Raw genomic sequence first — 25024 nt, 5'->3', positions numbered from 1 at the left:
GGGACGGTCTGTCCTCACATCAGCGAATACAGTTAACATCCAGAGAAAAGGACTCGATGCATAGTATCAGGGTTGGTAAAGAGGGTTTCTATTCTGTTGATGAAAAAGAAACGAACAAAAGACTCATATAGATCTATACCAGATATTAAACCGACACTTTTTACAAATCATTTCTTATATTTCAACACAACTTTTTGCCACTAGTCCTTCATATTGTCCGTAATGTTGGAATTTAATATTTTTATTATCAATTTAACCTGAATGTTAGCTAAAAGATTCCCCCGCAATCCAATCACCTCTTATAAAACATTTCATTCCACCAAAATGGAATAACAGACAATTAAAAATGTTATTCCAGCTGATTTCTTATGTTTGTTATTACATCTTAAAATCGAGACACTACCAATGCAGAGGATATCAAAATATTATCATTTGATTGAATGGTGCAGCCATAGAAATCCTGGAGGATGTGTTTTGGAATATTTTAAAATATATATGATACTTTGAGACAGGGTGGAATGAGATGATTTTAAAACAACCGTGTAGCTACTTAAAGGGCAGTAAAATGGGAAAACTGGGTGTTAAAGGGTAAAAGATCTACCCAAACACAAGTTTCTTTGACGCCTCACCATTCATTTCTGTTTGTTTGTGCACAAACAAAAGGAATCTTTCCTTGAAAAGAATAAAGGTTAAAAGGATAACACTGATTTGTTCTTCCAAAAATAAGAAAAATCGACAACAACAACAAAGCAACAGGAGGTAAGTTGAGAAACGCACCGTTACCATCCGGGCTGAAAGGAGGCCGAGCTGCATTAAAATGTCACTGCATACATCTGCCTTCTTACAAATGACTATTGATTGTGAGCATGACACATTCGGCCAAAACTCCTTTTATGTACCGTTTTTGGTTTCCAAGCTGTTTTTAGGGTGATAACGCTTTTGTTTGCTTCTGGCTCGCCACTTGTTTTTGCGAATCCCTCCACATCGCCAGTATCCGGGCAGATATGTACAGTCTCCCTGCCTGTCTCATTTCAATTGGCCTCCATCTGTTTTGTCTATCCATGAAAAGGTCTATTATGATCCTTTGCTCTTTGTACAAATGGACTACTAAGCGGATAGGGACCCCCCCCCCCCTCTGAAACATTAGCCCTGGATTCCAAGGAGCTCGTCCTGCTTCTGCTTTAATTATCCAGCGCCGGCGGAGGATCTTAATTTTAACGAGTTTTAAAAAGCTCCGTCTTTAGATTCGCTGCAGAAAAGAAAAGCAGCGATGGGGGAGGGAGGGAGGGTTCTTTATTAACCCTACAGTGACTAGCTAATGTGATTGAAGTGGAACCACCTGGCGGGGGGAACTGTATAGTCAGCTGCCACTGAAGGCCGGCGAATGGGGAGGACCAGGTGCTGCGCTCCAGCCTCTTAATTGTTGCCATGTAATAGCTTGCTTCAGTGCACAGTACGGCTTGGGGCTAGGATTAAAAAAAGCTGTTGCTGCTAGCGAGTACACAGAAGTCCATTTTCTTTCACTAAACTACACCCCCCTCCGCCTCTTTTAACCCTCCCACACACACACACGCACACACACACACACACACACACACACACACACACACACACACACACACATAGACAGACACTCCTTCAGTCGTGATGAAAGAAAAAGGAAAGGGACTCAGGGAGGAAGGGATAAAAGGAGGCCAGGAGTGCTGTTTTTATTTGGTTACATGGCTCGAGGAGGATATCTGAAGTGAACAGCCACCGTGTCCGGGGGTTTGGATGTGTCTCTGTCTGCTGCTGGATGACAACAAGCAGCTGGATGGAGCCTAATATCTGCCTTCAGCACATCTAGTCTACTATTGCCAGACCTTCCTCCACAGTGCTGCAGAGGAGGGTCTGGCTAGTCCACACAGCAATCCGGGATAGGAGAAAAACGTGCTCTGGTTTATTGGCATTTCTTTAAACCAATCACAATTGTCTTGGGCGGCGCTAAGTGCCGGACGGAACAACGGTGCCTCTGTAAAATAGCCTTGGGAAGGAACTTGTTTTGGTGGAACGTGTACGTTCAAAAGTAGTTTTAGTCGTGCAACAGAAAACTCAGATTGGAGAGATAGTCTAGCTAGCTGTCTGGATTTACCCTGCAAAGAAAGCTGATGGACATCCGGTGTAACCTCCGGCGGCACAGGAAAGTAATTCTTCAACTACAACAAGCCGCTTGGTCCGGACCAAGTAACATCACTTTTTAATGTACTAGGTAGTCCAATAGACTTCAACACGTGGTTAACAGTAATTTTTACAGCCAGTTTACATGCACAGCAGTAACCTGGTCTTACCCCGGTTAAGTGAATAGCCCGGTTATGCCAGTTCTCACCGTATACATGAGCGGGGGAGAATGGGAAGAATGACAGGAGTAACTCTACCTCCGGCACAGTAGGTGGTGCTCTGCCAATGCACAACTGGTCAGAATGAGGCTTTTTCTTCCGGTTGACCTACAGTATATCAGAGAGCCATCTTGCAAGCAATCTAGCTATCTATAGCCAGCCAGCCGACCACTAAATTAATCAAATGTATTAACTTAATGTTTCATTCACACACTCCAAGATGACTGGCAACTTTGTCCGGCTCATTATCTGTTAACAGTGTTGCATGAAGGCATGTTGGGTGGAATTAGCAAGCTAGCTAACTAACGCTAACGTTAGCCAGCGGGCGCAGCGGGCGGCTCGTTCCCTCCACTTTTTTGCTGAGACACAGTGTTGACAGCCCCAGAGATGGACAATCTATTTAGAGGACCTGACGTCCGCTGCTTTCTCCGCAGGGAGTGAAACAGATGGACCGTAGGCTCTGTGCGCCGCTGCTGTTTTGTTGAATCATAGCAATGATTTTTTACTCCACGGCGCTGACATGGGCGCTGACAGATTATTTCCAGGTCAAAATCCACTGCAGTGGAGTGGGGAGGGGCAGGTATAACCTACGGAGCATGCGCTGAGATGTAACCTGAGCTGACCCTATTTAAGGTGTATACATGCATGAATCCCCCGGTTACTAAAAGAGCTCTCTAGCTCTGTTAACCCGGGTATGAGAACTCAGATTTTAGTCGGGGTTAGGTGTTTACATAGGGTTTGAGAAACCGGGGATATTACCTTAACCCGAATATAATCAGGTTTTTAAAATTGCATGTAAACGCACTGAACGTGAATTCAAACAAAACTCCTTAGGTTAGGTTCAGGAAAAGATGGTTTGGTTTTACAAGTTAAATAGTCAACGTAACAAAGTCAACATTGACTTTTGGTTTCACATGGGACATGCTGTTGCACGATCTGTCTTTTTTTATTGCTTGAATAACAGCTATTGAGTCATTATTTTTAATCTTGCGCACTTTGTGATTCTGTATCTATAAAATGTGCTGTTTTAATAAACCTTACTTCCTTCATTTTTCATTTGATAAACTGGTGCTTTAGAATGTAAAATCTTAACTGCCTTTCTGTCCTCTTTTGTCGCTGTTATTGTGTCATGAAAACTGAACGGATGTATTTCTCAGCAGTAGTTGTATTGTACGGTGTGTATCTGTTATTTGCGTATATATTCAGTTTGAAGTGTGAGTGCTCGGACAGACTGGAGATGTAACATAATCTTCCTGAGACCGTGGCCGCAGGTGGAGCTGATGCAGCGAGGAGGATCAGTGGGAGGAGTGCTGAGTGCTCCTGCGTTCGGGGACCTTCAGCCTCCCCGCTGCACCGGCTGCCAGGTAACCGTCCACAGGGCTCGACCGACCAGATCTCCTGCGGGATCCCGGGGGCCGGGGAGGGGCCCGACTGGGAACCGAAGCCGCAGCAGCAGGATTATTCTACATACAGACAACAGAACAACACGGAGGCATGGTAACCTATCAGTTGTAAAAGGAAAAGAGCACATGAATGCTGTCTGCATCACACTAGTAAATATAAAGAATGTCAACATATGCATCCCAAGTATTGGATTAAAAATGCTGTTGTTATTGTAAATTTGAATACGCTGCACTAAAGCATTCACTTTGATGTGACAAAGGATTATTTCCTTCATTGATTAGATGCTTCCTCTAGAAAACGTCAAGAAAAAAATTACAATTCCAGACCCCCCAAAAAAATATTAAATAATAATTCTCACAGTGGTGGAAGTAAAATAGCAACACAGCTCTGTAGAAATAAGTTAAAGTCCTGCATTCGGGGCAACCTCCAGCTCGCCCAGTGGAGCGTGCTGGAGTCCTTGGCAGGGTTTGTGGGTTCCCTTTGCTGCGTGTCCCGTCCCCCCCCTATCTCTCACCCCTTTCTTGTCTTCAAGCTGTCCTGTTGATTAAAGGCTATAAACGCCTCAAAAATAAACTTTAAAAAGAAAGAAAGAAGTCCTGCATTCAAGATTTCACTGAAGTAAAAGTACAAAAGAATTAGCAACACATTACTAAAAGTATTAAAGTAAAACTACTTTTTGGGCTGAATGGTGGCTTTGAATATTTAAGTCAACTAAGGACACTTACTAAACTCTCCACACTTGTATCTTTTAATATAAAGTGAAACACTAGTGAATAAAAAGAAATGTTGGGGGCATTTCCGGCTTTAAAGGCATTTCCGCCTTTAATCACTGGGATGGAGAGAGGGGGGGAAGACATGCAGGAAATTGCTGCCGGACGGATTCGAGCCCTGGGCCTCTGCGTTGAGGAATAAACCTCTAAATGTGGGCACCCCCTCCACTGACTGAGCTACCCAGGCGCGCTAGTGAATAACATTTTTACGCATAAACATGTCTGGTGAACTGTGGTGGAAAGCAGCACACACAAAGCTTCATTTCAATGTTTTTTTGAAATAAACTGAGATTTAATGCAGCTCCTTTCAGAGCGTCTCTCCTCTTCTTCTCTGTGAAACATTTGCAGAGCTCAAAGTCCAATCTGCTGCAATTTTGAGTACTCTCCAAAAGCACTTCTGTCACATCGTGCAAAGTGCAATAAGGAATTCATTTCCCTGCCTGCTGTGTGACACACATGAAAGCATTTAATCAGAGACTGCAGCAAAAACCAGGAGAGGAGGAGGAATGACAAACAAAGGAGAATAACAAGACTGAAATTGAACTTTAAATCCTCTCGTTCGACCTCTGAGTCGTCCGTCACTCATATTCGTCCGTGTTTACAAATCTCGCAGCTTTAATACTCTGAGCGGCTTCATCCTGCCGGTGCTCAGCTGCCTTTGAGGGGAATGTATCTATAAAATGTCTCAGGGAGCCGTCTCTCCATTTGACAGCCCTTCGGGAGAACAAAGGCTCAGCGCTAATGCAGCACAAATCAACCGCCTGCTTTCCTATTGAGCAACGTGCCAAGACGCACAGGCTTTTAATGCCGACGCCGGCCCCGCGAGGGAATCGTCTTCAAAGCCTAATGCAAAGTGAGTCATCCACCGCCCGTCTCATATTAAGTCCCCCTTTAATTTAGCCCCCTTTGGTTCATTATTTGCGATTGTGTTTTACCCATCTGAGCCGCTGTCAACAATCAAAAAATGTGTGTAGGAAAAAAGGGCCGTTTGAGTGATCGACCTAAAAGCACAGCAGCCCAGGAAAATGTGGGGCGACGCAGGGGGTGGGGGGGTGCAGCCATCTGTGACCCTCGCACCTCGCCAACCACCGACAACCAGCAGGTCCCATGTGTCTGCCGGGTGTCACCCTCTTGTTGCTGTTTTGTTGTTGTTATTTATTTACAGGAGCAGTCAGATGAGATGAGCGAGGGGAGAGCTTTGCCTCGGGTGCCAGAAGCAGCCTTGTGTGCGTGTGTGTGTTTGTGTGTGTGTGTGTGTGTGTGTGTGTGTGTGTGTGTGTGTGTGTGTGTGATCGTGATTGTGGGTGATTTGGCACCGATGTGGTGTCCAGTGGCGCGCTGGTCCAGCCAGCGGACAGAGGGAGAGCGGGGCTGGGCCATCTGTGGGACAGACATGGTAGACGTCTCCCAGGTTGTCTGTCTCTGTCTCAAATGGTGCCAAGAAGTGAAGGCACTGATGCTGATTTTCAATCTCGACCTGATCCACTTTTAGTCAAACTGTTCTGAGGAGCAGGGGGGGAAGTAACGTTTACTGTCGTTACTCTACTCCTTACTCTTACTATAATTTTACTTGTACATTTCAGCTCGAGGCTGTTACAGAGTTGTCTCACATTGCCAGACCTATCTAAAAGAAAAGTTTCAGGGGAAGATCCCCCCTAACCCCCTACAGAGGTCCAGCTGTGCCCCCCTCTTTGATATGTTTGCCTTCTTGGTTTTGACCATTGGCTCACTCGTGACACCAAAGTTTGTGTAACTTCCCCATTAGGGCACTGAACTGATCCTGTATGTATGCTTTTGTCTGCTTTTGGGTCCTTCCCTTGTAGACTAAACAGTAGGGGGAAGATATGAATACGCTAAGATATATAAAGTATGGACATGTGCAGCAGTAACAGTCGGCAGCGGCGGTATAAGTATAAAATATATAGTGCAGGTTTAAGTACAAGTAATGCTAATATAAGACATGATATACAGAATAAACAGCTGGAGTAATGCTATGAATACTGTGTATAGACTATAGATCAGATATATGGATAGAAGTATACATGTGTATGAGTATGTGAGAGCATTATTTAAGGAAGCTAAATAAGAAATAAATGAATATACCAAGTGATCTGTTTTAGATGAAGTTAAGGTTCTGGACTGACTCAAAGGGGGGCTTCTTAATATGAGATCAGATCAAGACTTGAGTATCTTTGTCCAGCTCAGACTAAAATAGAAACAGCTCGGCACAGAAAACACATTCAGTCATCCATCAACATATCATTTTGTTATCTACTCATGTAAAATATGATGAGATGATGTTTAACAGTAGAGGACTCTGTGGTGTCAGACAGAGGTAGAAGGCTCTGCAGCGTTTTCGTAGGTCACTGTACCTTCATCTTCATCCCAGTCCCTTCTGGTTTTGTTAGATTGTTGTTTTCAGATGTCGTGTTGTTTGTCTCTTCTGATGTCCATTTATTTCCTGTTGTCAATGCTGATTAATTTGCAGTCGGAGATATTGTAGTTGTTGCATCATCACCTTAAAGACAATTTAAAAAAAAACTGTTTAGAAATATACACTTCTGCACAACAAAAGACGGATTGTAGAAATATTAAAAGCTCAGATCTAAACAAATACTTAGTGTTATAATCCACAGAGGGATTTTAAACAGCTCATCATATTCTCACCTGGTTTCTCACTGGAGGACTGAGGAGGGCTGAAGCTGAACAGCTGCACATTTCCGCTGTCTTTGGGAGTCACTTTACATTTCAATAATTCGTAAAACTTTGGATTAAGGTGAGATTGTGTCAAAAATAATACAATGGCTGAACAGGAACCCTGTGTTACCCCCACGTCAGTCTCACCATACCGCCAGCTCACTGTGTGGAAACAATTAATGTTATATCCCGACACAGAGCAGACCAAGGTGACCGTATCATCATCCTTCTGTTCAGTCACTGGTGAAGATGTTGAGAGAAAGACAACAAGAGTAAAAATAACGTTATCACTGTAATCACAATTATTGTAATGTTTCAGTATATTGTTCTAAAAAATAACTGTTTGAAAACATTATGATGTAAATACTCACTGGAAACAACATACAGAGCAGTCACTGTGTCTTCACCATGTAGTTTTCCTGATCTGAAGTGGCCGCAATCATATCGACCAACATCATCATGTTTGACATTCTTTATAACCAGAGAACAGTTCTCTGTAACACTCAGTCTGTCTGATTTAGCTTGAATCTGCCCGTGTTCAAACAGTGTCAATCCTTTGTTTCTTGGATTAACGAAGTACCAGACAACACCTTCACACTGATCCTGATCATCCATCCCATTTTCACAAGACAAAGTGACGTCATCTCCAACTTTGACAATAGGGTAGAAAAATGTCCTAGCAGCTGTTGAAAATAATTAAGAAATGTGATGAATTAAAATACATATAGGACTGTTATGTTCATAGTTAGTGTGACGATAATGTTAGATAAGTTTGAAAATGTGTCTCATGTTTGATTTACATTAGTTCACTAAACTCACCACGTTACAACAAAACTTGTATTCTCCTACCTGTAAACTGAACCAGCAGCATCAGAAATGAAGACATTATAATCCATCTGATCTGATCCATCGTGCTTCTCTCTCGGTCTCACACTCTCAAATGTCAAACTGTCTGACGCGCTGCGTCTTAAACATGCATGCAGCATCTACTTCCTGCGGCCGCTTCCTCATACTGACTACATTATTACTTTGTTAAAAGTCAAATTCATGTGTGATATTAGCTTTGATTCTCTCTGAATCCTTTTAAGATGTCAAAAGAATAAAACACTTTTTAGCATTTACATTTTTAAGTTTGATGCATTTGGCTGTTTTATCTATAGTGATTCACAGTGAAGGTAACAGTAAAAACAGGTCTTGGTCAGCAACAAAGAAGAGGAAGTTGACCGTGTCTAATTTAAGAAAAATGTGGTCCGTGGTGCAATGATGTGAAACTGTAGCAGTGGAAAGAACACAGATGATATGTTTTACTGGGCTAAGACCGGTTGGTTCCTCATTGTATATCTGTGGTTTTGTTTTTCCTTAATGAGAACTGAAGAAGTGTTTTTGGTGATAATGTGGTTAACAGCAACAACAGCAGCAGAGCTCTGCAGGTTTTACCCTCTGATGAGGACCAGATAATCATCAGAAACATTAATGGTAAACACATGAATAAATATTTGACTCAACTGTCTTTAATTACTCGAAGATAGAGCATCAAGTCCCCTAAATCCATTTTGTTTGTACAACTTAAGAAGTAGACCTAACTTCAGGTTTTTTCATGCTCTGCAGTCTGCACCCTGCAGAGATTAGAGTCTGTGGTCCTTTAATGATGTTGTAGAATAATACTAAGTCATATCACAGCTCCAGTTATGAGGTCATGTGCATCCTCAATGAACACGTTGGAGCATTTTCTTGTCACTTTGGATGCATTTATATGTTACATAGATAACTGTTGGAGCCCAGAGAAAACAGAGGTGTTCAACCCAACAGAGGGAAGATTTACTACGAGAGCTGAGAGAACAAGAAGAGGTCAGCTGATCAGAGGCCAGCTGAAGTGTGGTCTGTGTGCTGAAGAGAGAGAGAACTACAAAATACTTTTAAAACTGAATATAAATACTTTCATGTGCAAATTTACATTATTATCAGACATAAGCAATACAGGATTGTTACAAATTCCATTTAGACTCAACGCTCATTAAATCCAAACAATTACTGTAGTCCAATATGTTTAATTTTTTCAATCTCGACCAGATCCACTTTTAGTCAAACTGTTCTGAGGAGCAGGGGGGGAAGTAACGTTTACTGTCGTTACTCTACTCCTTACTCTTACTATAATTTTACTTGTACATTTCAGCTCGAGGCTGTTACAGAGTTGTCTCACATTGCCAGACCTATCTAAAAGAAAAGTGTCAGGGGAAGATCCCCCCTAACCCCCTACAGAGGTCCAGCTGTGCCCCCAATGTTCTCAAACCCTGATCCTTGGACTTTTTTGATTTTTTGCTTCTTAACTCTTTGATATGTTTGCCCTCTTGGTTTTGACCATTGGCTCACTCGTGACACCAAAGTTTGTGCAACTTCCCCATTAGGGCACTGAACTGATCCTGTATGCATGCTTTTGTCTGCTTTTGGGTCCTTCCCTTGTTTCCTGTTTTCACTGGCCATATGTTGAAATGAAAGTCAATCGAAATCACTCCCTCTGTACTCTGAGTGTAAGTTTTAAGATTTTTTTTGAAGCTGCAGCAGTTTTGCAGCTTCAAAAAATCTTAAAACTTACACATTTTGAAACCAGAGGAAAATGTGGAAAAATATTAGATTCAGCTTTATTGTTGTTGCACAGAGTACAAGTACTGAGACCATGACATGCATTTTAAGTGAAAAAATAAGCAACATGCAGAGTAATGCACATATAGTATTATATAATATATAGACTAAACAGTAGGGGGAAGATATGAATACGCTAAGATATATAAAGTATGGACATGTGCAGCAGTAACAGTCGGCAGCACCGGTATAAGTATAAAATATATAGTGCAGGTTTAAGTACAATAATGCTAATATAAGACATGATATACAGAATAAACAGCTGGAGGAATGATATGAATACTGTGTATAGACTATAGATCAGATATATGGACAGAAGTATAAATATGTATGAGTATGTGAGAGCATTATTTAAGGAAGCTAAATAAGAAATAAATGAATATACCAAGTGATCTGTTTTAGATGAAGTTAAGGTTCTGGACTGACTCATAGGGGGGCTTCTTAATATGAGATCAGATCAAGACTTGAGTATCTTTGTCCAGCTCAGACTAAAATAGAAACAGCTCAGCACAGAAAACACATTCAGTCATCCATCAACATATCATTTAGTTATCTACTAATGTAAAATATGATGAGATGATGTTTAACAGCAGAGGACTCTGTGGTGAGTTGATGTTGTTGATCAGTGGAGTCAGACAGAGGTAGAAGGCTCTGCAGCGTTTTCATAGGTCACTGTACCTTCACCTTCATCATACTGCTGCTGTGAAAATGGAGCAAATAAATGTTGAAACACAAATCTGTAAAGTTAAAATTGTATAGAAATGTTATCATCTGCTGTTTAAACTCACAATGTTATCGTCCGTCTGTGTTTTGTTCCCTGAAAAGACAAAAAGACGAAAGAGTGTCGACTTCAGCTTTCACAATCCAGGTTCATCAAACTTTTTTCAAAATAAAAGTTTCCTCTGTGAATGTTCTCACCTTTAGCTCTTGTCCATATGTTGACCACCACAACACTTATTATGAGTGTTGCTAAACCCAGAGACACGACGATGATCCTCCACCAGCCTGAAACAGGAAGTTAGAAGTGTTAAATATAGTCAGAGGTGTTATGATGACGAGCTACTTGTTAGCGTGTTCTTGTGCTGTCTCTATATCTCTAATATCTGAATGAACAAAGTGTCTTTTGCCTGCATGTCTTTTCTGACTGTAAATGTAGTTCTGTTCTGTTCAGTCACTACCTTCTGGTTTAGTTTGATTGTTGTTTTCAGATGCCGTGTTGTTTGTCTCTTCTGATGTCCATTTATTTCCTGTTGTCATTGGTGATTTATTCGTAGTCAGAGATATTGTAGTTGTTGCATCATCACCTCAAACACAATAACAAACTGTTCAGTTAGAAAAAACTACTGCACTAAGCAAAACAAAGAATGATGAAACATTAAAACATCAGATCCAAACAAATATTCAGTGTAATTATCCACAAAGGGATTTTAAACAGCTCATCATATTCTCACCTGGTTTCTCACTGGAGGACTGAGGAGGGATGAAGCTGAACAGCTGCACATCTTCAGTGTAATTATGTTTCACTTCACATTTCAATAACTTGTAAGACTTCTGATGAAGGTGAGATGTTGTAAATGTCACAGTGGCTGAACAGGAAAGCTGTGTTGTCTCCATGTCAGTCTCATCACCCTCATACAGCCACTTCACTGTGTGTCTACACCTATATCTCGACGCAGAGCAGATCAAGGTGACCGTATCATCATTCTTCTGTTCAGTCACTGGTGAAGACGGAGATATTGAAAGAGAAAGACAACAACAGTAATATTAACTTCATCACTGTTATCATATTTATTGTAATATTTCAGTATATTGTTCTAACAAAAGAGATTGAAAACATTATGATGTAAATACTCACTGGTAACAACAGACAGATCTACCCCAGTGTCTTCAAAATATATTTGTTGTGATCTGAACTGTCTGCAAGTGTAACGACCAGCATCCTCATCTGTGAGCTTCTTTATAACCAGAGAACAGTTCTCTGTAACATTCAGTCTGTCTGATTTAGCTTCGGCTTCTTCCTGAATCTTCCCATGTTCAAACAGCAACACTGTGTTTCCTAAACCAGTGTACAACCAGGTAGTACTGTCACACTTATCATGATCATCCATCACATTCAAACAAGACAAAGTGACTTCATCTCCAACTCTGACAGTGGAGGAGGAAAACTTCCCAACTGCTGCTGTTAAGAAAAAGAGAGAAATGTAAAGGTTATGTTCATATTTAAAGTGACAATAATTTTAGATAAGTTTGTTAATATGTCTCCTGTTTGATTTCCATTAGTTCACTAAACTCACCACGTTACAGCAAAACTTGTATTCTCCTACCTCTAAACTGATCCAGCAGCATCAGAAATGAAGACATTATAATCCATCTGATCTGATCCATGGTGCTTCTCTCTCGGTCTCACACTCTCAAATGTCAAACTTAATGATGCGCTGCGTCTTAAAAATGAATATAGCATCTTCTTCCTGCAGCCACTTCCTCATACTGACTTCATTACTCCTCTGTTAACAGTCAAATGCACGTGTGATTTTAGCTTTGATTTTCAAAAGAATCAAAAGAATCAAAAGAATTAAACATTTTTTTTAAGTTTGATGCATTTGGCTGTTTTATCTATAGTGATTCACAGTGAAGGTAACAGTAAAAACAGGTCTTGGTCAGCAACAGAGAAGAGAAAGTTGACCGAGTTTAATTTAAGAAAAATGTGGTCCGTGGTGCGATGATGTGATACTGGTAGTGTTTTGGTGATAATGTGGTTAACAGCAACAACAGCAGCAGAGCTCTGCAGGTTTTACCCTCTGATGAGGACCAGATAATCATCAGAAACATTAATGGTAAACACATGAATAAATATCTGACTCAACTGTCTTTAATTACTCAAAGATAGAGCATCAAGTCCCCTAAATCCATTTTGTTTGTACGACTTAAAAAGCAGATGTTTGATCAGAGTGTGTGTGACGTCACAACTTCAGGGTTTTTTATGCTCTGCAGTCTGCACCCTGCAGAGATTAGAGTCTGTGGTCCTTTAATGATGTTGTAGAATAATACTAAGTCATATCACAGCTCCAGTTATGAGGTCATGTGCATCTTCAATGAACACGTTGGAGCATTTTCTTGTCACTTTGGATGCATTTATATGTTACATAGATAACTGTTGGAGCCCAGAGAAAACAGAGGTGTTGAACCCAACAGAGGGAAGATTTACTACGAGAGCTGAGAGAACAAGAAGAGGTCAGCTGATCAGAGGCCAGCTGAAGTGTGGTCTGTGTGCTGAAGAGAGAGAGAACTACAAAATACTTGTAAAACTGAATATAAATACTTTTATGTGCAAATTTATATTATTATCAGACATAAGAAATACAGGATTGTTACAAATTCCATTTAGACTCAACGCTCATTAAATCCAAACATACTGTAGTTCAATATGTTTAAATGAAAGTCAATCAAAATCACTTCCTCTGTACACTGAGAGAGAGAAAGTGATTCAAAACTGATGCAACTTTAAAAAGAACCAGTAGATCTTAAACTCACAGATACATTTTGAAACAAGAAGAAAGTTTAGATTCAAGATTAGATTCAGCTTTATTGATATTTCAGAGTACAAGTACTGACACAACGACATGATTGACATCTTCCAGAGTCTCTTGTTAGCTTTGTTTGTTGCACCAGTTAGGGAAGGACAAATGACAACTTTAACATTCTTATTTGTAGAAAAGATTTGTGACCTACTAAATTCCCATTCCCAAGTGCACACACCTTCAACCTGAGCAGAGATCTTACTACCCTCAATAACTGAGATCACCTGTGTGGGTGTTCAGAGGCAAACCCTCTCGAGTCAGCCATGTCGTATACGACATTAGATGTCTTGTTTAATATCTCCAGATCAATACAGTGGCAGCCGGCCTGGTAGCTGGATAGTCCGATACAGCAATGTTTTCACAACAACAAAAACACAGCAGTCTCTGAACTCGTGTTGGGAGTTTCGTTGAAGTTGGATGTAGTCCAGTTTGTTGTCTAATGAGCGGACACTTGCAAGCAGGATTGATGGAACAGGTGGCCGGCTATCGCTAGCTTTCCACCGGCACACTCGTTCAACGTTCCCCGCTGATGATGTCCCTTTACCAGCCAGATGCATCGAGCAACACCGCTGGTCTCGATAGCCGGCGGGCGAAACTTGCGTAGTGTGTTGAATATTCCGTCTGTAATAAAGTGTCCTGCATATTCTCCGATCTGTACCAATGTATCCCGGTGGTACACGTGTACGGTAGTTTGAATGCACATAATTGTTGTTCTAAAATTTCCTTTGGGATGAATAAATCTATCTACAAGTTTTCTGCTGAGAAAACAACGATTTTTGCGTCATCAGAGGGTTTTTTCCAGACCCACAATACAGAGATCTCTCGTCTCAGGGGGACATGAGGGAGGGAAGCACGGTCATTCAAAAATACTACTGTGTTTCTGCTGATACAAAGTTTAATGCTAAATCAGTGAAGTATCCCTTTAAGTGCAAAAAGCAGTAACATGCAGCGTAATGCACATATAGTATTATATAATATATAGAATAACTAGTAGGGGGAGCTACGAATACACTAAGATATATACAGTATGGACATATGCAGCAGTTACAGTCGGCAGCGCAGGTATAAGTATAAAATATATAGTGCAGGTTAATGCTAGTATGAGACACGATATACAGAATAAACGTTACTTTTTCTAAATAAAAGGGGATGCAGAGCAGAGTGCAGGATTTTTTCCTTTGTTTCTATGTTGATGTTATCGTCCAGCACACCTGCACGGAAGAATTTTTGGATGTGCGAGTTATTTCTTCAAAAAGGTTATCTACTCATGTATATGATGAGATGATGTTTAACAGCAGATAACTCTTTGTTGAGTTGATATTGTTGATCAGTGGAGTCAGACAGAGTTTTCATAGGTCACTGTACCTTCATCTTCCTCATCATTCTCCTGTGAACATGGAGAAAATAAATGTTGAAAAAGATCTGTAAAGTTATAATTGTATAGAAATGTTATCATCCGCTGTTTAAACTCACAATGTTATCTTCCATCTGTGTTTTGCTCCCTGAAAAGACAAAAAGACAAAAGAGAGTCGACTTCAGCTTCCACAATAAAAATCCAGGTTTATCAAAGTTTTTTCAAAATAAAAGTCTCATCTGTGAATATTCTCACCTTTAGCTCTTGTCCATATGTTGACCGCCACAACACTTGTTATGAGTGTTGCTAAACCCAGAGGCACGACGATGATCCTCCAGCAGCCTGAAACAGGAAGTTAGAAGTGTTAGATATAATCAGAGGTGTTATGATGACGAGCTACTTGTTAGCGTGTTCTTGTGCTGTCTCTATATCTCTAATATCTGAATGAACAAAGTGTCTTTTGCCTGCATGTCTTTTCTGACTGTAAATGTAGTTCTGTTCTGTTCAGTCACTACCTTCTGGTTTAGTTTGATTGTTGTTTTCAGATGCCGTGTTGTTTGTCTCTTCTGATGTCCATTTATTTCCTGTTGTCATCGGAGATATTGTAGTTGTTGCATCATCACCTTAAACACAATAACAAACTGTTCAGTTAGAAAAAACTACTGCACTAAGCAAAACAAAGAATGATGAAACATTAAAACATCAGATCCAAACAAATATTGAGTGTAATTATCCACAAAGTGATTTTAAACAGCTCATCATATTCTCACCTGGTTTCTCACCTGAGGACTGAGGAGGGATGAAGCTGAACAGCTGCCCTTCTCCAATCAAAACGTTTGACACTTCACATTTCAATAACTTGTAATACTTTGACTTCTGATGAAGGTGAGATGTTGTAAATGTCACAGTGGCTGAACAGGAAAGCTGTGTTGTCTCCATGTCAGTCTCATCACCCTCATACAGCCACTTCACTGTGTGGTCACACCTATATCTCGACGCAGAGCAGATCAAGGTGACCGTATCATCGTTCTTCTGTTCAGTCACTGGTCAAGATGGAGATATTGAGAGAGAAAGACAACAACAGTAATATTAACTTCATCACTGTAATCATAATCATTGTAATATTTCAATATATAGTTCGTTTGAAAACATTATGATGTAAATACTCACTGGTAACAACAGACAGATAAACTGTGTCTAAACCATAATAATGTCCTGATCTGAACTGTCTGCAGATGTAACGACCAGTATCCTCATCTGTGACCTTCTTTATAACCAGAGAACAGTTCTCTGTAACACTCAGTCTGTCTGATTTAGTTTTGGCTTCTTCCTGAATCTGCCCATGTTCAAACAGCAACACTGTGTTTCCTGAACCAGTGAAGAGCCAGTCAATACTGTTACACTTCTCCTGATCATCTGTCACATTTCCACAAGACAAAGTGACTTCATCTCCAACTCTGACAGTGGAGGAGGAATACTTCCAAGCTGCTGCTGTTGACAAAAGAGAAATGTGAATTATAAATGAGTGTTAAGTGTGATGATCATTTTATATAAGTTCTGAAAATGTGTATCATGTTTGATTTCCATTAGTTCACTAAACTCACCACGTTACAACAAAACTTGTATTCTCCTACCTGTAAACTGAACCAGCAGCATCAGAAATGAAGACATTATAATCCATCTGATCTGATCCATCGTGCTTCTCTCTCGGTCCCACACTCTCAAATGTCAAACTGTCTGATGCGCTGCGTCTTAAAAATGAATATAGCATCTTCTTCCGGTGGTAATGATGGAGTCACTTCCTAACAATGACTTAATCTCCTCTGTTACCTGTTGAAGTGATGTGTAATATTAGCTTTTATTCTCTCTGTGGCAATCCCCTGACTTTTCGTTATTATTCTCATGAACACTTCTTCTGAACGCAGACTGAGACATTGTTTTAGATGCATTTATATGTTACATAGACAAATGTTAGAGCCCAGTGGAAACAGAGGTGTTGAACCCAACAGAGGGAAGATTTACTACGAGAGCTGAGAGAACAAGAAGAGGTCAGCTGATCAGAGGCCAGCTGAAGTGTGGTCTGTGTGCTGAAGAGAGAGAGAACTACAAAACACTTGTGAAACTGAATATAAATGCTTCAGCTATCAGCTACAACAAAGACAGGATTGTTACAAATTCCATTAAAGTGGCCATATTATGCTCATTTTCAGGTTTTTATTTACACAATATATATCCCCTTGTGCCAGTGCCCCCCATAACGCCTATCCCAGGCGTTACGTTTTAACCCAAAAACCTAACCCTAACCATTGCCTAATCCCATAGACAGTTAAATAAATGGACCAACAGATCCCGTTGCTCTGGACGGAGACCAGTGAAGGATATTAGAAGCACTTTTCTGGTGATGGCTGAGCGTTACTGCGTGGCTGCAAAATGAGCTTGCCGACGTAGATGTGACGTGAGCAACCTGTCTGAAAGTTGTAAGTTTTCTGGTAGCTGTGCCAAGAGAAATCTCAATCATTCCCAATCTAGCAGAGACGGAGAGCGTAGGTATATGTAAGGAGATAACATAGACACAGGCTAATTATTGCTAACTAAAATGCTAGTTAACATTAGTAATTAAACTTAAACAGCTAATGGAAGTCCAAACTGCCTGAGAGCTTCTCCTGTACTATACAGTAATTCCTCTACTATGCGACAGAAAGTCGCGTGGTTATGACCAAATCGTTAGCCTATTTTTATAAAAACGTCTGCTACGGAGCCATAACGTGAGGTACAAGGTAATGGAGCCTTTTATACATTGTTGTGTTTTTTTAGAAATAAACAATGGACAAATAGAGTCTTTAAACTCTTCAGATGTAAAGTTATTCGCTGTACTGCCTGGAATATGACGTTGGGGGCTTAAAACACCAAACACCAGTAAAAACAGGTCTTGGATATCAACAGAGAAGAGGAAGTTGACCGTGTGAGAATTGTAATTTAAGAAAAATGTTTGCAGTAATGCAACTTGTTCTCTTTAGATGGTGTTAATTGGAAAACAGACAGGATTCATGGGGATGTTGGCAGCACACATGAACACACAGGTGACGAGTAAAACTCCTCGCCCAGCAGAATTTCACTGTGGACGTCCGTGGTGCGATAATGTGATACTGTAGCAGTGGAAAGAACACAGATGATATGTTTTATTGGGCTAAGACAGGTTGGTTCTATTGGGCATTTACCTCCTCTGTGTCCCCTCTCTCTAAATTGGTAATACATTGATCCTAAGCAAGAGCCAAATAAGACGATAAGAATCCACAGATCTGTGTATTGAAACTCCGATGCTTGACTGATTAAACAAATGTATTAGATTTTATCTTATCATCCCCTAAATCCATTTTGTTTGTACGACTTAAGAAGTAGATGTTTGATCAGAGTGTGTGTGACGTCATAACTTTTTATGGTTTTTTTTATGCTCTGCAGTCTGCACCCTGCAGAGATTAGAGTCTGTGGTCCTTTAATGATGTTGGAGAATAATTCTAAATCATATCACAGCTCCAGTTATGAGGTCATGTGCATCTTCAATGAACACGTCGGAGCATTTTCTTGTCACTTTGGATGCATTTATATGGTATACATATACATATGTTATGAGTGTTGCTAAATCCAGAGGCAAGACGATGATCCTCCACCAGCCTGAAACAGGAAGATAGAAGTGTTAAATATAGTCAGAGGTGTTATGATGACGAGCTACTTGTTAGCGTGTTTTTGTGCTGTCTCTATATCTCTAATATCTGAATGAACAAAGTGTCTTTTTTTCCTGCATATTGCTGGTGTTCTTATCTTCGGTGATTTATAACAGGTTGTTTTCACGAATCATTTAAACATATAGCTACGAAAAGTAACACACTGTAATTTGCATGTATTCCACGTATGAATTACTGTTTGCATCACATTGACTGCTATAAGAGCGTGAACATATGCATAGGGAGGAGGTCGGGGTGGATAGATGGGTCCTAAAACACAGGGCTTTTAAGCCGGAAGTGGAGTTTGTGTCCTGGAAGAAGTTATGCAGACAACACAAGACTTTCACCCAGGGAATGTTTGTGTCTCGGGAGTACTACCTAAAGGGGCCGGTGTGTTAACCAAGCGGCGAGAAAAAAACTTCCTTTAAACAGACAGAAACCTTGGAAAGAATCTGGCTCTTGGTGGGCGGCCATCGGATCGGCGACCGGTTGGGAATAGAGAGAGAAAGAGAAAAATATATACATAATAATGATAGCAGTGGGTATAATGGAATGGCATGATGAACAGTGGCAATTATAGGAACAGTAAAGATAAACAATAGAATAATAGAACAATGACTAATAATATTAGTAGTAGCAATGCAGGGCGTTGAGCAGGACCACGGCAGCAGCTGCAACCACAATCCAGGTGCCACCACAATCCAAGGACATCTGCGAGGCGACAAAGTGTAAGGACTCCGGGGAAGATGGCAAGTTGGTAACATGCATGAATGGGACATTAATGCCGACAGATGGAGACAATTGAATATTGCATTGCCATATCGAATATTTTGTCTATTATCTGGTCGGCATTATGTTTCCTCCAAAGTATAAAATAGAAATACGACCAAAAGGTGAACCGACCAACATTTGTCTCACAGTTGAAGCTCATGACCACTGGCCTGAACTTTCTTCACCTCTCGTCGCAGAAACACCACGGTGCCTTTGTCCCTTCACATTAAAGAGCCCTCAGCAGCAGCAGTGTGATACTGCCGATAATTTCAGGGGAGCAGAATGCTGATGTAGAGTGAGAGAATGTCCCTGAGGTTCAATTACCGAGCCGCCACAGGTCCTCTCAGCCTTCATTAGCTGCCTGCTGGAGCAGACCCTCCCTCCACAGGCCCGGTGGAGGTTGTTGTATTGTGCTGAAACCTCGGGGAGATGCCTCTCTCACTCTCTCTCTCTCTCTCTCTCCTCTCCGCTCTGTAATGATCACACAAAGAGCTTTCTCAGAACTCGGAGACGCTGCTGTGTGCTGTTATGTGGTTTGTTAATACAGCGGGGAGGGTGTTCGTCAGCCACCTCGGAGTCTTCCTGCCGTCTCGGCACGCACTGCTCCTGTCGTTCCCACCAGAACGGTTAACTAGACGCCCGGGTGTTGGCATGCCCAGACAGGGTGGAGGCTGATCAGCTCGGCAGGAGGGAGAGAGTCACACAGACTCCAGCTTCAGCCTCTGTTTTTGTGTCACCTCTACAACTAATTTGGGGGGGATGCATGGGATATGTCCCCCCCCCCCCCCAATATTTAGAAGAGGTAGATGTGTCCCCCTCAAAAAATTTGGAAGACAACCCACTCAACAAGAGGTAAAAATAATCGTTCAGGGGGCTCAAAACATGTACTGAAAATGAGGACTGTCTACTTTGCAACACTGGGCGGTTAAAGATCACTACAGGAAGTGAAAAATAAAAATAGATTTAGATTAGAATCCAAATTGAAAACGTAAGCAACAAAAATTGCTGAATGTAGAACATTGTGTCAGAAAAACGTTAGCTGACGTTATTGTTCAGTCTAGCTAGCTCAGAGATGATCAGATAATGAAATTACTTATTTAGCGGGGGGGGGGGGGGGGGGCACTGTATCCGTGTCACATTCTCATGGATTCGGGATCTCAAGGATCGGATGGGATTACATTTCACCGGAATTGAACCTCATACTATTCATGTGACAAATACATTTGATTGACAATAATTCAGATAGCACTACGACCATGTTTGTGTAAAGAACTGCACTTGTCTTGAGACCGAGAATAAGGATATCCTTCACATAAGTTTTGGAAAAAATACTATTTTTTTAGTACATTTACTCATACTGTATGTGCAATTTGGAGGCACTTGTGCTTTACTTACGTATTTCCATTTTATTAAACTTTATACTTTCATTTCAGAGGTGGATATTGCACGTTTTACCAGCAACAAATAAAGCAACTAAAATGACCTCAAACTCCAATAATGAAATGTTCCTTTAATGCATCAGTAATAATAAATACAGGGGGAAATGAAAACTCTTCCTTTTATATTTTTTTATTTTAATTTACAATACATCTTACTGAAGAGCTACACATTACCAAAAACCTGTTCTTGTTTCCTCATTTACATCTTCCAAAGATAGTTTCATCTTGTTTTTCATATGTTTAATGAAGCACTTGGTAGATGAGGAAAATAAATCCTAATTTTCACCGTGACTGAATATCATCCATGAGAAACAATTCCATTTAGCAGCAATCAAGCCTCATCTCTGTTACAGCACCCGTCTTAATTTCCTAAACCCTAGATGCAGATGAAAATTTAATCTGCTCACTTATTCGGCTTAATGGAAATGGAAATTAGATTATGGCGTTTCTCAGCTCCGAGCCATCTGGGACGAGACGGATGCTCGTAACTTTCAGCACCTCCGTTTTTCTCGCTCAGATCTAAGAGAGGTGAAAGTACGAGGAAGAAAATACGGTTTGAACTTCCTGAAATATGATGCAACTCACTTATATTCACTCAGACTGGTCATTTTAATTTCATTTGAATTCATTTAGCTCTACACATTATAACTTATAGCTTTATCCTGACCTTAGCCGTGGACATGAAATAATTTTAACCCTTGTGTTGTCTTCCCGACGACCAGCAAGCAACTTATTGTTTTTCTGTGTCAAAATTTAAAAAGAAAACTTTTTGCGCAATGTTTTGGTCGTCTTTTGACACTTTTGTCGCTTTTGGTTACAGAAAATGAGCCGGCTGGTTAGTTATCTGGCTTGCTTGCTAAGGGGTTCAGTTCTCAGTTCAACATCATCCGTATTAAGGCCCTGATACACCGGGCTGATAATCGGCCGTTGGACAGTCTGGCGAGGTCAGTGGCTCGAGTCTGTTCGTTGTGTTCCGTGCCGTCGTCCGTCGGAGGGGCCGTCGGCCTTCATTTTGGCCGACTTGCTGGGTCGGAGGGCGGCCAGTCGGACTCAATCAATGACCAATCTGACTGGTGGAGTGCTAGCCCTTGACTGGCGAATCAGTGTACTTATGTTAGCATGACGAACAGCCTCTCAAAATCTGAAGAAAATCTTTCAAACTGACCTTTGTCGATCTGAAATGAAGACAGATTCAGCAACTGCACTATTTCTCGCTTGAAATGATTTCGGTGAACTATCTTCGTAAAATATGAGATCGTATTCTGAATGAGCCACCATTATGCTCGGTTGTAAAATCCGGGAGCAGCCAGACCCATGTGATGCGTTCGTCCAATCAGCTGCCGGTTTTCATTTCTTGGGGGACAATACAGATTAGCGCCGCCTGCTGTTATGGAGACGTATTACGTCTCGGGCACACGCAGAACATACGCTCAAGTCAGCGTCGCTTCGGTGTGTTCCGAGGCACTTTTTTGACCAACTCTGGGAGACTGATCAGTCCGACTGCCTTTCCTCCTGATGGTCGGCTGTCGGGTTGATGTGTCAGGGCCTTAAGAGAAAAGAATCACTTCATCTGATGTTTAAAGTGAATAAAATCACTTGCCAGCCTACTTACTGGAGTTCCACAACTACACATATCCTCTATAACTGTACAATGGCTGTATTCTTTGAGAAATGTTATGTTTATTGTCCCCCCCCCCCCCAACTTTTGGATGAAATTTACGCCCCATGGCTCCAAATGAAGCCCAGACTGTCAAACTGCAGCACACTGACTCGAATGACTCTTAATTGAATCATAAAGTATACATTTCTCCATGCACGTGATCATTGACATTCAAATGTATTGACTCAGGCGGGAGGGGGATGTGTGCCTCCATAGCTGCACCACACTGAGCCCCCCCCTGCGGTCGGCTTTATATTTACAGGCCAATTATCTCACCGAGGGAGGGTCGGCGTGGCCGCGGGCCTCTCGAGCATGTTACAGGAAGGTCAACGCCGCCGACGGGGGATGATTAAGCAACCGCCGCTCGAGACCCAATTGAGTGAGACACTCGGTACTTCCCCCATCAGAGGAATGTCTAGTGTCTTCAATTCAAGGACGTATCTGCCTCTCAAAGCGGAGACGGTTTCCTTTAGCGTGCTTGAACCGATTGGCAAACACTTGAATAATGCCCCCTGGTGGAATCTTCTCCTCGTTCGGGATCACTTCTTTTATATCCGTGTTTGCAGTTAAAAGGAGTGAGGGATGAGTCACGGTTAACCCTTGTGTTGTCTTCCTGTTGACCATGAACTTGTTGTCCTTCCGGATCAAAATTGAAAATGTTTTTTTTGGTGCTTTCTTACCGCGCTGTTTTTGTCACTTTCTTCGATGCTTTTGAATCTTTTTGTAAAAGTTTTTGGCACTTTTTTCAGAGCTTTTTATTTTTATTTTATCCATGGTCAATAAACCTAATGTATATGACATTATACCTATTTTTTTAGTTTACAAAATAAAGCAGAAACTATTAATTATTTTGAGTATTTGTTGAGATCAGAGGATGTTGAGTGGATCACAGACTGTTTATGTCAAAGTTTAGTCAGGATGCTATTTTGAAACCATTTAAAAAATGTTATGTCAAATGCTATAAAATTGAATAAAACACCCAAAATGCAAAATCCAATGAAAATAATTATTGATTTTACCTGTGAAGACTGTACATCCATGTTGTTTTGGGGGCAATTTGGTTGAAAACGTGTCAAATTTGACCCGAGGAAAACACAAGGGTTAATTTAAGGAGAACAGAAGCTCCCTGCAACAGAAACCCTGGTGTAAAAATAATGACCTGTCAAAGGCCAGGAGATTTTAGTGTCCTTACATCATCTTTGAGGTGAGAGACTTCTCGTCATGGTCCGCCATCGCAATAATCCCCTCGCCTGCAGCTCCATTAGGCAATGAAACAAGTTGTCCAACTGTGGGGCAGGAGGGGGTTAATCCGGCCTCAGCTGCCACCGTCCAACCCTTTTGAAACCTCTGTCAGTTTATGGCGACTTCAGGCGACCCTTTCTCCCTGACCCTTATTGATTCAGGGTCCCACACACACACACACACACACACACACACAGTGCAGGCCCTCCAGCTACAACCGTAATGTTTCAATTACTGATGCCTGTCATTGTTCGGGCGTGACAGAAGGAGAGGACATTTGTCTTCACAATTATACATTTTAGGGATCAGGGCTGCATCTAACAATTATCTTCATTGTGGATTATTTTCTCGATTGATCGATTAGTTGTTTGGGCTATAAAATGTCAGAAAATGATGAAAGATGTGGATCAGTGTTTCCCAAAGCCCTAGATGACGTCCGCAAATGTCTCGTTTTCTCCCCAACTCAAAGATATTCAGTTTACTGTCACATTTAACAAGCTGGAGTCAGATAACTTTGAGCTTTTTTTTTTTTTTCAATAAAAAATGAGTCAAACAGATCCATTATCCAAACAGTTGGCAGTTCATTTCATAGTAGAAAAAAAGAAACTTAACCTGTTCAAATGTTCCCTAAAAATCAAACATGAGTCAGTGTAGCAGAAGCCGTGAGACAACCACAGCTCCACTTATATCTGTAGAGGGGTCAGAGGTCACGCACAGCCGTCTGAGCACCACTACAGCAGCTAGTCTCGCTTTGCCAGACCCTCCTCCACAGTGCTGCGGAGCAAGGTCTAGCTAGTCCACACAGCATTACTGGATGGGAGAAAAACGTGCTCTGGTTTATTGGCATTTCTGTAAACCAATCACAGTCTTCTTGGGCGGCGCTAAGCACCGGATGGAGCCACGGTGCCTCTGCTAAATAGCCTCTGGAAGGAACTTGTTTTGGTGGAACACGTGTACCTTCAAAAGTTGTTTTAGTCGTGCAACAGAAAACTCAGATTGCACAGATAGTCTAGCTAGCTGCAGAAATCTGAGTTAGAACGCCAACACAAAGAAAGAGGAAGGTAACAGACATCTGGCTGAAAAGAGTGTCATCCGGGGAATTTCCGACGGCAACAGAGCAATCCCGGAAGTGGAACGTCGTGGATATAGAGTACTAGGGCAGCATGGTGGCCCAATGGTTAGCACTGTGGCCTCACAGCAAGAAGGTTCTGTGTTTGAATCCAGGTCGTTCCGGGCCTTTCTGTGTGGAGTTTGTATGTTTTGTATTCTCCCCATGTTTGTGGGTTTCCTCCACCATCAAAAACCATGTACTAGGTTCTCCAGTCAGTGCCCTTGATCAAGGCACTGGCTCAGATCTAGAGTTGGTGCCCGG

At 41.4% G+C, this 25024-nt stretch overlaps 2 protein-coding genes across 3 annotated transcripts in view; both read right to left on the bottom strand.

Annotated features, from left to right (window-relative positions):
- Window positions 1–6969: 6969 nt before the first annotated feature.
- LOC116045413 overlaps window positions 6970–25024 on the bottom strand; it is a 977204-nt gene continuing 959149 nt past the window's right edge. The window contains exons 2-5 of the mRNA XM_031293059.2: window positions 8096–8181; window positions 7618–7929; window positions 7217–7486; window positions 6970–7067 (exon numbers count right to left, since the gene is read on the bottom strand). Of these exons, the coding sequence (XP_031148919.1) occupies window positions 7027–7067; window positions 7217–7486; window positions 7618–7929; window positions 8096–8156 (684 nt within the window). The 5' untranslated portion in view covers window positions 8157–8181 and the 3' untranslated portion in view covers window positions 6970–7026. The remainder of the gene's footprint in view (window positions 7068–7216; window positions 7487–7617; window positions 7930–8095; window positions 8182–25024) is intronic.
- LOC116045412 lies at window positions 10639–16882 on the bottom strand. Of its 2 annotated transcripts, XM_035995065.1 has the most exons (7): window positions 16453–16882; window positions 15989–16309; window positions 15589–15861; window positions 15334–15441; window positions 11065–11190; window positions 10805–10891; window positions 10639–10703 (listed from the first exon to the last, which is right to left on the bottom strand). In XM_035995065.1, the coding sequence occupies exons 1-7, from the start codon at window positions 16511–16513 to the stop codon at window positions 10654–10656; spliced, it is 1026 nt and encodes a 341-aa protein (XP_035850958.1). In that variant the 5' UTR covers window positions 16514–16882; the 3' UTR covers window positions 10639–10653. The 2 variants fall into 2 exon arrangements, with proteins under 2 accessions (XP_035850958.1, XP_035850959.1); XM_035995066.1 differs by lacking the exon at window positions 15334–15441 and having other exon boundaries at window positions 16453–16881.

This window comes from Sander lucioperca, chromosome 19 (genome assembly GCF_008315115.2).
Source record: "Sander lucioperca isolate FBNREF2018 chromosome 19, SLUC_FBN_1.2, whole genome shotgun sequence".
Lineage (NCBI taxonomy): Eukaryota > Metazoa > Chordata > Actinopteri > Perciformes > Percidae > Sander > Sander lucioperca.
The sequence above is the reverse complement of the archived record's forward strand: the minus strand, read 5'-3'. Positions and strand labels throughout refer to the sequence as shown.

Excerpts from the sequence above, each read along its gene's own strand:
- LOC116045412 (XM_035995065.1), bottom strand. The coding sequence starts at position 16,513 with ATGGATCAGATCAGATGGATTATAATGTCTTCATTTCTGATGCTGCTG. Across the intron at positions 16,310-16,452 it reads GCTGCTGGTTCAGTTTACAG|CAGCAGCTTGGAAGTATTCC; the intron begins GTAGGAGAATAC and ends TTTTGTCAACAG. Across the intron at positions 15,442-15,588 it reads GTCCTCAGGTGAGAAACCAG|GTGATGATGCAACAACTACA; the intron begins GTGAGAATATGA and ends ATTGTGTTTAAG.